Below are 12,377 nucleotides of genomic sequence, written 5' to 3'. Positions count from 1 at the left end.
CGCCATTCTTAAGTTTGGTTGGTGACCCCCTTCTGCTATCGAAATTGAGACCATCCGATTTCTTTGCAGACATCCATAGGATGGCAACCATATTTCGCTTCATTCGCGACAAGTTCCGCCGACGAGCAGGCGCACGTAACAAGAACGACCTCCAAAAGGAGATTGGCCGCCCAGTGTCAACCTCCATCGGACTCCCAGTTGAATTAGTGCTCATCGTGGGTAGCATGCTTGCACCAGAGGATGTCCTAGCATTCTCTCTTTGCTGCAAAACGCTTCTCAACATCTTTCCTCTCCCACAGACACTCTGCAGGCAGCAGAAGCAAGACCTGCTCGAACGCATCGAACGCGATGTAGGCCAGAAGTACAGCTTCTGTTCTCACTGCACCATACTCCATAAGTTCACCACAGCCTTCGGAGCGCACATCAACCAAGACACCCCTCGGGCTGAATGCTACACAGGAAGGTTCTTACCTCTATACTCTTGGACCCGGGATCATCGAGCTCTTAGTTATCAGATTGCCCGCCTCCTCGCGAATAATCATCGACTTGGATCGCCAATCGGTATCGCTCCGAGAGAACTCTGTTGGAAGGATGGATATCCGTCCAAATCCAGCACATCCCTCAGCCTCTCGCCTCCGAGATGGCGCGTCACGTTAGAAGCCAGGTTCATCAACAACCAGCTCCTCCTCCAGGCTACCCACCAGATTCAGGGGAAAGATTGGAATGATTTGGTGCGAAACGATCTGGATGAGGCACGCCACCAATTGTGTGAACATGTTTTCGTTTTCGAACGATGTCCACCGAGACGGTGGTATAAGAAGGAAGTGGCAATTACCTTCCCAGGTCCTCTCCACTCTCCGTCTGGAACAGCAGCAATTCGGACAACGAAAGGCTGCAAAGTGTGTTTGACGGATTGGAACATCGAATACAAGGTCTACGGCATCAAACGAGTCACAGTCACTGTCCAGACATATCATCTTCTGGGTGATATCTCGAGTCATCTCGACCCCGCGTGGCTTCTTCTTGTAGATCGCGACTCGCAAGTGCCTCGGGACCAGGCAGACGCCATCTGGCGAAAGTACAGGCAAGGGACAATCAGAGACATGTGGCAAGAAGCGGTTGCACAGGTCCCAAGCACCTGCTCAGATGTAAAATGAGCAAGCGCGAGACAGACTTGTCTTCACATGGGTTGATCCTGCATCGTTCAAGGAGTTGGCTAGCACCGGCTACCCATTTGCTCTTTCCTGGCAAGCTGTGTACGCCATGATTCTGTTTCTTGCTGATACAAAGGGATAGTACAGCCCGTTTCCGCTGTTGGGAGTATCTCCGAGTCGAGACTGACTGTACTGGACTTCTGCCATCCATGGCAACTTCTCCGTTAGCCTCTCAAGGAGAGGAGGAAGCAGCGTCGCCGACGCAGCTGCCGCTATTGCAGCGTCCAGAGCAGCATCATATCCGTCTTCTTGTGTCAACTTTGTTCTGTCTTCTGTTTGTTTCTTCAAGCCCCAGACGTACTTTGTTGCACATCCCGAGATGACGCCCAACGTCGATATTCACGCGGTCGCTGCCGGCTGCATCATTGTCCTGGTAATATGTCATGGGCTTAGAACCATATACCAGTTGCTCATGTCTCTCAGAGACAAAACCTCGAAACCGTCCCCCAACCCTCCGTCTTCGCCGCCCGAGAAGAATACTCAAGCCAAAATTCTCGAGGCCGTTCAACGCTCCCAATCTACTCTGCGGGAAACCAAAGAAACTTTGTTGAGGGTTGAAGTGCTGCTGACAGACGTCCGAGAGGCATCGAGGCCATCGGCGGAAGCCTCGTTGCATCAGCACCGAATCCTCGGACGGATTGGCGTATTCGACTTTGAGGCCTTGATCTCTCGACACAACGCTCAAGGTATGGCAGGTAACCGAGCAGAGAGTCAGGAAATCCCAGAAGGCTCTTAGGAGCTCGACTGAAGATGCAGACAACGCATGTCGCCCGCAGCATTCGGGCGTCTCCACGGCCCGAGCCCTGGAGTGCTAGGGTGAACCGCTTCGGCGGCACTCCCCTGGCACCCCGACGAAAGGATCGCATCTTGACGCGATGTCGGGGCTCAACACCGCAATTGCGTGTTGCCAAGACGATCCTAGAGACAACTGCCCACTGTCAGTATTTCCTTGCTCCCGCACCAATGGTTCCTTGATCAAATAGCTCTGCCAGCGGGCAATCTGGGTGCTTTGGAAGAAGTGCTTACTCGCCTAAAAAGAAGCTTGTCAAGGAAGTAGTAGATCTGAGAAAATTACAGCGAGCGCATCAAAATTTCGAGAACGAGAGTCTTCGATGATGTAGCTACCTTGCCTGAAAATGGTGCACCTGGACGAGCCGGCTAACTTGACCAGACGCCTCTTGCGCCCGGCGATCTCACCGAGACGTAGAACCTGAGTAAAACAGTTTGTTCCGTGCGGTTCGGCATTATGCTACCCTGCTTGAAAACCATGCGAGTCCGGCAGATATCTTTAGAAGATTCACCCTGCCAGGCCAATATCTGGAACGCAAATACCCGTTTTGCGGGCTCCCAGGCTGGTGTTGTGACGGCGACGCAGCATGATGGCTCGAATTCGTGTCGTCAAAAGACAATATCGGGCAGCACCTGGGGAACTACAGTAGAGCATCGCTATTACCAGATCATGTGCTGGGAAAGGAGCGATGAGGCAGACAGCATACATGGCCAGAATGCTTACCCTCACTGATGTCTCGACCTCTGTAGGAGGCAGCCCTGGAGGTTACTTGTGTGTTTATCCGGTAGACATCATCACAAACAAGTTAGATAGAGGCAAACTACCAGAAAAGATAGCCAAAATCCGAACCCGGAAAGACGATTCATTTCACTGTGATGGTTACGAAGTAGTCCCTGCACGTACCACGCGGCCGGGTTGGCATGCACCTCAAAACGGGAATTGACATCAGTACATACCGTTTTCCAACAATCTGTTGTGCATATGTAAGGTATATTGCACTAAACGTTGCTGTGGCTGAGCTTTGACTGGGCCGAGCTGGCGCAAGAGCGACGAGCACGCTAGCTCGATTTAGGGCATGGCACCAGTTGTGGTCCGTGGCTCAGCCGAGAACCCAGCCCTCTCCGGCTCCCTGGCTCCCTGGCTCCCTCGCTGCCTGGCAGGAACAAGGGCAGAGATACACTGGAAAGTGATCGGCCGTAGGTATCGCCTTGGCACTGTGGTGGTGGATGCAGGCCCTGGGCCAGACAAGGCATGGCCGGGCTGCCTGCCAGGTGCAGTCCCAGGCTGTGGGTACCGGAGGTGCCAGTGACGGGGCATGGAGGGCTGCACAGGGGTGGGTTATAGAGGGGCAACTGCTGTTCTAGGCCCTGGAAGACCGCTGTAGGGGCTCCACCGCTCGCGGTCCCCGCCTCGCCCTGGTCGGCCGTCGCCCATTCCCTCAAACCGGGCCCAACTTGCGTAGAAGGGAGCGAGCCGCCCAGGGGGATGTGCTGAGTTTGTTCGTGCCTGCCCAAAGGCCCTTGTACTCACTCCTCTGTTAGGCACCTACCTACCTCACCAGGTAGGTAGGTCGGTACCAAAACTCACTAGTTACCCAGGGAGGAAGGCAGGCGCCGACAGGCAGGGCAAAACCCAGCAGAGCATTCAATTTTCTTCCATCTGCATTTGCTCACCTGTCTCAACTTGCCCGCTTCAGGTTTTGCATCGGCACCTCCATCCACCACCAACACAATCATCCGGATCGATCAACGCCATCTTTGCCGCAACCGTCACACACGCCCACAAATTCACTACAGTCACTGCACCCACACGACGCTCTTCCGAACACACCCACTTACACCCTGACGTCCCCGTCCCGTCCATCCAATGCACCTCGCTCCGACCTGATCGAGCCACCAACCGAAACACCGAGCAAAAGAAGACCCCCATTCAAGCTACCACCCAAGCAAACGCTCGAATCCAATTGCCCCCCATACCCAGCGCAGCGCAGCACGGCACCACAACCCTCGGCCTGTCACCTGCTGATCTGACCCGTGGATCACCTTGCAGGGCATCTGGACTGCACCCACGATTGTGACTGCCACACCCACTGCCACACCTATCCCACGTCCCACGCAAACATCCTGCATCGCGACCAGCGACCGATCCCGCCGTTGCGTCATGAGCACGCTAGGCTCATTGGCAACCCCCCCTCCCACCGCCTCCTAGCTCTGCCGTGCCAGTCTACGTCCACGCCCTCGCCCTCTGCGTCTCTCGAGTTCCTACTTTCTTTCACCCTTTTGGCAACATGGACGATGCGACGACGCTCATCGGGGACCTGCAGCAGAAGCTTGCCCAGCTCGATCACAAAGTCGCCGCCTATCGCCTAGACATGGCTGCCGAATTCACGAGGTACTCGCGCGACCTGCTAGAAAACATTCCTGAAGAACTCTCCACCCAAGTCCGCCACGGTCTCGCTGCTTCATTGTCGCAGTATCCCGCCTTGGGTTCCGAGCTGGAACTTGCCGATCTCGTTTCGTTGCCTTCCGTCGGTCCTATTGCCGCCGACGCCACCACTGCCGACCTAGACGCAAAATCCAACATAGCTGCCCAAACGACAGAGCTTTCACCTCCACTACCCGATCATACAGAGGACGATAGCACGATCGGGAATAAGCCTGCCTCACCAAATCACCTCTTGGCGAGCCCGTCTGACGAGCGCGACGTCCACCTCCAGGGTGTCTTCACACCGAACTTCCTCCCCCTGCTCAGCAAAAGCACGGAGGCGTCCCCCAAGCCATCGATGCCGTCCACACCTCTCACGACAGCCTCAGCCACTTCCGACGAAGCCGCGACCATGGGGCCTACGAGTAGGAAGGATAGCAAGCTCGAGACACAACGACCGCTCGATTCGCAAACTTCGTTGATGCCAACTCGACCTCACCATGAACGGAAAGGAACGAATGACACCACGTCTTCGGGCGCGTCCGAGTCTGGCGAGCACAAGGTGCGCCGCAGCGCACTGAGACGATCTTCGACCGGCGGTTCCAAACCTCCTCCGAGTCCTCGAAGAGTGCGCTTTGAGTTTGAGGGAGGCGAGGTCTTGCCGACATCTTCACCCCGCACATCCGAAGTATCTCTGGTTCTGTCGCATTCGCTGCACTCCTCCAACGTGCCCCCACCTGAGCCTGAATCGTCTCCGGAGGATGACTCAATGAGTGCCGAAGCCATACTGGGCCCCGACGAAGATAACGAACCGCCCCCGAAAAAAGTCTCATCGTCACAGGCATTGCGTGCGCTGTCCCGAACTCCTCTGGACGCCAACACAATCTGGACAGTCATTAACGCTGACTCGCCAGAACCATCTTCTGAAAAGAGCTCACCCCGCAACTTGGTCTCGCCTTCATCCAGCCGCAGTTCGCTTGCCAACTCGCCGTCAAGAAAAGCAAGCATACCGGACTCCTCAAAGGATACTGCCGAGCTCACTGTTCCGCGTACGAAGAAATTCCTCAAGTCTCCGCCGCCAGAAAGGGAAGAGAGAGCCAGCGACGACTCCGACTCATCGGACGATGATTTCCTTGCCATGGCGAAACCCAAATCTTTCGCCAATAAGAAGGCGATTCGCTCACCACCGTCCAGGTCTCCGACCCGTACCACGACATCGCCGCCCATCTCTCCCAAGCCACAGCCGGTAACATCAACGCTGAATGCCACAGTTTCTCGACGGCAGGAAAAGCCACTCAATCCGCAGGTGGAGAATGAGGAGGAAGGCATTTTTGATTTCGAGGGACTCTCGTCCTCTAAGGCGTCAGTCAGGCCGGCATCGCCACCAGAAGACGAAGAGGAAGCGGAGGAGGTCGAAGAGGAGGATGAAGGAAGTGGAACTCCGAAAAATCGGCCTGCGGTCATTTACTCAACATCACCTGCGGTCAGAATCCCCCCACCAAGAGCGGAGCGAGCGGAGCCGCAAGTGCCGGCGCACCTATTGTCAGGCTCAGTAGGATCCTACCGGGGTCGGCCGGTCTCGATGCCGGTCGTCAAGGATCCTCAGGTCTATGCTCAAGCTGCCTCTCTTCGAGACGTCAACAGCTTCATTGGCGGACTTGACGGTGATACCGGCACAGACGAAGGTGACCTGGCGAGCTACCGGGCGAGCGTCGGCCAGGCACTTTTTTCAGGCACGCCACGGAGTTTGACGGAGCGAATGATGATGGAGGACGCCCAGGCGGCGCGCCGGGCGGCACAACGACAGCCATAATGCGAACACCTATGAGTGTTTATAATGTGTACAACTACCTGGGCCACGGGAGGTTGCCATTAAAAGACGGCCTGTAAAAAGATTAAAAGGTCCGGGAACATCCTTATCTTTACCTAGAGGCGGGAAAACGGGGACGGTTCATGGCTTGGGCGCTTTGTGGTCTTGGTTTTTCATGGCTCAAGGGCCGGGGGGTATCACCTGGTGTTGTAGCTGGGCGAGGTGCACATGCTGTTAAGGCTTTTCTTGTTCCAAAAGCTGGAAAGGGAGCAAGGCGTTGCGGAGGAAAAGCTATTTCTTCTAGGTAATCTCTGGACACAACCGGCTGCTACTGCGGCAGTTGATTTTCTTCCAGGTCCGCCCCCCATTCGGATCTTGTGACTGCCTCAACGTATTTGTTGTAGGGAGCTGGGCGCGTCGTCTGACTATGGATTGATTCACGAGCTTTACAGATATTTGTCGTTCTTTTCGGCACTGTAGCCTGTTGGCTAAGATACTGCCGTCTCAGCTCTTGACAAGGGTTGCTGATACAAGGACAGGTAGGCCAACGTGGTTGCCTTATAATAGGTTCGTTCGCCCGAAATTTCTACAATGCCGAGAACCTCATTCCAGCCCGCTGACCAAGAGTCCGCCTCCCAAAAGTGGCAACCGACGTCCGAGGCGCCCATCTTCGTCATTCGTGTCTTCTTATCTACGACCACCATCAAGGAGTGTTACACAACCGCCACCCCGGCCGTGATTCAGGCTACGATGAACCCCGTAGACAGCCCGGGCGAAGAACTGCATACAGCTCGGCATGTGGCTATCAACTATTGGACTGGGTGGTTGGGCCAAGGCCATGCATGAAGCAGGCTGCGAGCTGTCGCCTGTGAGAAAGCAGTTCGCCCCTCCTCCTTCTGTTATGTGGTTGTGAGGAAGTCGTGAGCTCCGGACGAGTAGGAGGAGACCAGCACTTCATGGCGCTGGCCGAAGGGTTCAGCATGGTGCTCTTATAATCTGACAGGAGGTCCCGTCCTTCGTCACCTCCATCAGGTCTCGTCCACCGTCTGCTTTCCGCATCTTCAGCATCTCCCCTCTTATCACTGCTCGGAATAGCCAAAGCCAAATCCTCTTTTTTTCAAGTGCATAACAAGTATGTCGAGGATCTTGGTCATGGTCACCATCAAGGGAACACTCACTGACGGCCTATCAAAGACTTCAACCGCAATTGAATCATGGCCTCCGGTCCCTCTCAAGAGGTTGGCTTCGCCCAGCAAGGCTCTGTCGACTGGGTCGCCTTTGGCACCACGGTTCCAAAATTCACCATCGACATCCTGGCACGGATCCAAGGAGCTGGAGTCCAGCCCTTCACTTACGCGGCCGGGTTGCAACTTGTCACACGCTTTGAGATACCCGAACGTGGACTTCAGAGACTTGATGATGCCATTAAGAGGCTCAAGTATCAAAGTATTGCATCGAACCTCCTCTACTTTGGATTCGGCCATCGGAGTCTCTTTCGCATCATGACCGAGACTCTTTCAGGCATCAAGCTCATCGCATTGTGCGCTTGTTTGGCCGAAGTACATCGAGGGGGCATGCCAGCGATGATTCTTTCTGCCCTGTGGGATGTGTATGAGTTTTCAGAAGAATACAAGCCATCGCTTGAACAATTCAGGAGCCTCGTCAAGGTGTGCAGTGGGGTGTTGTCAGCCTCGCCGTTCCCCGAAGTTTACCGTCGCATGATGGATCTCTACCTCCCCATTACTAGACCAGGAGCAAATGTGCAAAGATGCTCTGAGCCTGCCGACGTTGCAAAAGCTCTTCGTGGTGTCTTCGACATCACCACTGAGAAACACAACCGTATCACTGTTGTTGGGGGTTCCAGCTGTGCTTTCATCGCTGCCATCTCACACTGGCTTTTCGACCTGACCACGTACGTCGAGGACGAAAATGGCAAGGTTCTGTTCGCTCCGTCGATTGGGAAATGTCCGATCGATCCTATTACGGCAAAGGTCCACGTCCAGTATGGCAGCGAAACAACTACTGCGATGATCGACATATCAAGCACATCGTATGTGATCGGGAACATCAGAGACATCATCGCTCTGGACGACCAGAAGTCTTTGAAACTACGCAGCCGCGTTCCCTGGGACTTGGCGCTAAGCCTAAACTTCGGGGACATCTTCCTTAAACTCATGAAAGCTTCCAAATTACTCGGCTCTCTTCTTGGAAGTATTGCGCGGGTTAGACTGGCTCTAGCGGTGGGTGAGCGTGATGTCGGCGACTGTGATCGTGGGGATTATGTTGACTTCAATGAGGCCAGTTACGGGCGCGGGTTCATCAATTCCGTTAGTCAAACCTTCCCTGAGCTTTCCAGCCCAGAGCTCCGTCAACACATGGAAGGTGCTGCGGCTACGACTTTCAAGGTTGCCTACGGCCAGGTACACACAGATCTTGATATGTTGCGATACCATTGCAAGTGCCGCGAATGCAGAGGTCTTTCCAGCACAACATCATCCGAACGTTGTTCAGCGCGCTTGGCGGTCACAATAGTCATGACGGTGTCCACGATGTCTTCGCTGAGAATTCATACCGAGCCGCCCTTAAATCCGACTTCAGAGGGACTTCAGAACATATACCGGAACGCCAGCTCAAATGGTTTTCGGTCCAAAATTCACTTTTCAGGATTTAGTCACTCGTCCGTATCGGGCCCTGGATACTTTTACGACTGGAACGGGGGGCTAATTGAAGTTCTGGAACTCTTCACCGGTTCGCAAGTATCTCTTTCTCTCAAACTCGAAGAGGATCCAGCAATTCTAGCCATTCATCACGAGGGAATTTGTGTGTTTGCTGAGATGGCTGTGGACTTGGCTTCTCACGCCGATAAAGCACGACAGATCCATGTGATTCCTGACCACATCAACAGGATTGGAAACAACCCACGGGCATGCGCCAAAATCCACGATATGATTCTCGATCTGACACGGACTACCTCGACGCTAAAGACTGTCAAACTGCTCCGGGGTCCAGATGTGCACACACTAGCGTGTCATCCAGAACTGAGTTCATCCGGATCCAGCGGGAAGGTGCCAAGTAACGCTGCATCGCGGGGGCGACTTGAGAATCTTGACCGGTCACGGCCCAAGGAGTGTGCAGCTACGTTCTCGGTGACGCAAGAAGTTGTCGAGTTGGCGGGGCCAGGCATGCTGTCCCTATTCTATCGAGCTTGTGACACCGACGGAGGTTATATTATACTGCGCCCTGGGCAAGTCACTTGCGACTTGCTGAGAGGATCAAGACGTGTCTGGTGTGACCAACATCAGTGCTCTTCAATGAACTCTGAAGCCTTGGAACTGTTCACTGTTCAGCAAGGTTGGCGCGTCGACATAGGACCGATCACATACAACGACCAGAACTCATCGCCCAGACTGCGTTGTATTACTTGGTCAAATCTGGGTTTGAAGGACCTCAAGCTGTTGGTTGCACTCGCGTCGTGTGATGAGGCGCCGGGTCGTGGGAGGGAATTCTTCGTGAGGCACGGTGAATGCCTTCCATGTCATCTAGCGGCAGCGTCGGCTATGATACCGCCGGCGCCCAGCCCTGATGACAAAGCTCGGGCGGTGTACAAGTATTGGGACTTCTTTCACAGGGTCGCACATTTTATATAAGTCCCGAACACATGACGGAAAGTCCAAATTTGATTGGTGTTGGGTTTTAATGCGTATCCGTTGTGATTGAAGGTTACGAAAGATTACGAAGCTATTCAAAATGGATTCTCGTGCGCAATGAGCTGATATGATTCAAGCGCCATGATGGTGTTGTCTATCTTGGCATCTAGCCTCACCGGCATGAGAGTCGACGAATGTGCCTGGTGCAAGATCACAGTGACCGGCTTGTTTCTTCATCAAGTGAAAGAAGCGAATGGTGAGTCAAGAAGAGCTTATCACACACCCAGTCCTTCAAAATGGCCTGGGAAGACTTTGAAGGAGCTCAACCTGACTTGCGGGAGAATGGCGTTGTGCTGCGGACGTTCCAGAGAAAAGGATCTGAGTTGAGTTGCTGGTGATTCTGAGAAGTGCTTGCACTGAGCTTGAAAGTGGAGCCAAGATGAAGTTCGAGGCCGACCATTGGCTGAACTGAAGGGCCGCATTCCATAGAATATGATTGGCTTGAGATTCCAATAACCAGCATCATGCAATTCTTCCCACACGCTCCGGCCAGCCGTCATCCCACCTTCGACAACCATACCTAGCATCGCAGCCACGACCAGTCAACCTCATCACAATGGGCGGTCTCAACCTTGAAGTTTTTAAGGTGACTTGATTAATCGCTCTGATATTGATGGGCCCCCAGGCTGACGACATCAGTTCGGCATGTACCTGATGTTCCCTATTGGCATCATGTACTACTTCGGCACCAACCTCGACGAACGCTTCGCCGTGGCCGGCTACTGGCCGAAGGCCGAGAACTCACATAAGATCCCCTTTGAGCGCGATGAGATCAAGGAAGAATACAAGCGCTTGATGCAACGACAGCGGTACCTCGAGGACCTGCGACGGAAGAGGGAGGAGCGCGAGAGTGTGTCGCAGCAACAGCAGGACGACTCGTAGACCACGCTAGGCCTACTCGATCATCTCGAGCTGGAACACAGAGAAGGGTGGAATACTCCGCTATGGCCGTGATGGGAATGGCATGGGCCATTGGGCTCGAAGCAATCCGTGGTGGGACATGTGTGTATTGATTCTGGCGTTCGGAAAGGACGGGGGCTTTTGTCTGGCAAGACTGGGCCGCCAGGTGTCGCTCCTCATGAGCCCTTAGTGGCTATTGTTCTACATATTGTACAAGACTGGGTATACATGTACGAATACAAGTGTACGACTAGGAGTTTGCCATGTCACATATCCAGGTTATCCTCGATGCGCTGCCAATCTTCGTCCGAGATGGAACCCCGGGCAACATTGGCGTAGATGCCCTGTACCTCTGGTTGCTCCTGTAGGGCAGCCAGCAGGTCGGCAAGGCCTTGTGCGTCGAGCTCTGTGTCGACCTTCACCTTGGTATCTTCATTCGCTGCCCAGATGATCTCCGAACTGAGAATGCGGTCTCCGAAGCTGGGCCCCAGTGCTTGCGTCACAGCCGTGGTCATGTTCGGCTGCGTCCAAATGACGATGTTTCCATCATCATCGGTCTCAATATCCTCGGCGCCCGCTTCGATAGCTTCATCCAAGATATCGTCGACGGTCACCGCCGGCGTCTCAGCCGGCGCTGCTGGGTCTCTAGGTTCAAAGACTACGCGCCCCAACCTTGTGAACAGGAACGTCGCAGACGAGCCTGTGCGGCCCTTGTGCCGCTTGGCAATCAACATAAGATCCTGCAGACTCCTGCCCTTGCTATCGGTCTCGCAGTCCACGATCAATGCTACGCCCGGGGACATGATGATTTCGATGGTCAGGGGCTCGAGGCTGGCTCCGGAGGCAGAGCGACCCTGGCCTCGCGCCACGGCGCCCTCGAGGATGTGCTTCGGAACACCGGCCTTCTTGGCAGTCGCGAGGGCGGCGCCGACCTGAGGGCTGGTTTCGCCGTGCACTATGATGGTGCCTGTAAGCAACTGCACAAGCTGGCGAAAAGTGGGAGGACGACGGACATCGTGAGAGTAGCGCAATCATGCGCGACGATTCGGCGCGGAGGCCAGTCTTTTGAACATCAGCGGCACCCTTGCGATGCTTGATCTTGGACCATTTGTTGTGACCTGAAGCTAGGGGCGGGGTGGTGGAAAACTGTCGGAGGCATTGGCGACAGAGAGGTGGGCTCGGTAGGAACCCTAAGTGTTTTCGGGTCAAGGAGGAGGAGGAGAACGGACGCATCGTGCACACATGGTCGACCAGAGATCAACCTCGTCACGATCAACAAGCTCAAGAGCTAGAAGTCGAGTCCAAGGTTAGAGTCGAGGGTCTGGCCAGAAAATAAAGTGGAACATGGCGGGTGGGACATGTTGAAGACTGGCTGTGAGTGGTGATTGGCAGGTCCAGTTCAAGGGTGATGACATGCTGTACAACCCCTTTAACTGCACTATTTCCATCCCTCCACACCTCCTAGCCTGGACCTGCACTCCAAGCTTCGAGTTGACGGGAGCCTAACCTACACCTCACCCAACCAACCCTCC

The 12,377-nt window shown here is 54.5% G+C and overlaps 5 protein-coding genes across 5 annotated transcripts; 4 read left to right on the top strand and 1 right to left on the bottom strand.

Annotated features, from left to right (window-relative positions):
- Positions 1 to 4,291: 4,291 nt before the first annotated feature.
- Positions 4,292 to 6,241, top strand: D7B24_003759 (uncharacterized protein; the record flags this gene model as incomplete). The annotated part of the gene is made up of 1 exon (XM_028637946.1): positions 4,292 to 6,241. The coding sequence occupies one exon, from the start codon at positions 4,292 to 4,294 to the stop codon at positions 6,239 to 6,241; it is 1,950 nt and encodes a 649-aa protein (XP_028497097.1).
- Positions 6,242 to 6,829: 588 nt separating this feature from the next.
- On the top strand, positions 6,830 to 7,449 carry D7B24_003758 (uncharacterized protein; the record flags this gene model as incomplete). Its single annotated transcript, XM_028637945.1, has 3 exons — positions 6,830 to 7,036; positions 7,361 to 7,370; positions 7,433 to 7,449. 3 exons carry the CDS (start codon positions 6,830 to 6,832, stop codon positions 7,447 to 7,449), a joined length of 234 nt encoding a protein of 77 aa, XP_028497096.1.
- A 3-nt stretch (positions 7,450 to 7,452) lies between these two features.
- D7B24_003757 (uncharacterized protein) lies at positions 7,453 to 8,344 on the top strand (the record flags this gene model as incomplete). Its single annotated transcript, XM_028637944.1, has 2 exons — positions 7,453 to 8,288; positions 8,338 to 8,344. The coding sequence occupies 2 exons, from the start codon at positions 7,453 to 7,455 to the stop codon at positions 8,342 to 8,344; spliced, it is 843 nt and encodes a 280-aa protein (XP_028497095.1).
- A 2,157-nt stretch (positions 8,345 to 10,501) lies between these two features.
- On the top strand, positions 10,502 to 10,827 carry D7B24_003756 (uncharacterized protein; the record flags this gene model as incomplete). The annotated part of the gene is made up of 2 exons (XM_028637943.1): positions 10,502 to 10,531; positions 10,585 to 10,827. The coding sequence occupies 2 exons, from the start codon at positions 10,502 to 10,504 to the stop codon at positions 10,825 to 10,827; spliced, it is 273 nt and encodes a 90-aa protein (XP_028497094.1).
- A 284-nt stretch (positions 10,828 to 11,111) lies between these two features.
- D7B24_003755 (uncharacterized protein) lies at positions 11,112 to 12,078 on the bottom strand (the record flags this gene model as incomplete). The annotated part of the gene is made up of 2 exons (XM_028637942.1): positions 11,112 to 11,800; positions 11,859 to 12,078. The coding sequence occupies 2 exons, from the start codon at positions 12,076 to 12,078 to the stop codon at positions 11,112 to 11,114; spliced, it is 909 nt and encodes a 302-aa protein (XP_028497093.1).
- Positions 12,079 to 12,377: the final 299 nt, after the last annotated feature.

This window comes from Verticillium nonalfalfae (assembly GCF_003724135.2).
Source record: "Verticillium nonalfalfae strain VnAa140/NRRL 66861 chromosome Unknown scaffold_21, whole genome shotgun sequence".
In the NCBI taxonomy this organism is placed as follows: domain Eukaryota; kingdom Fungi; phylum Ascomycota; class Sordariomycetes; order Glomerellales; family Plectosphaerellaceae; genus Verticillium; species Verticillium nonalfalfae.
This window is presented reverse-complemented; position numbering and strand designations above follow the sequence as displayed.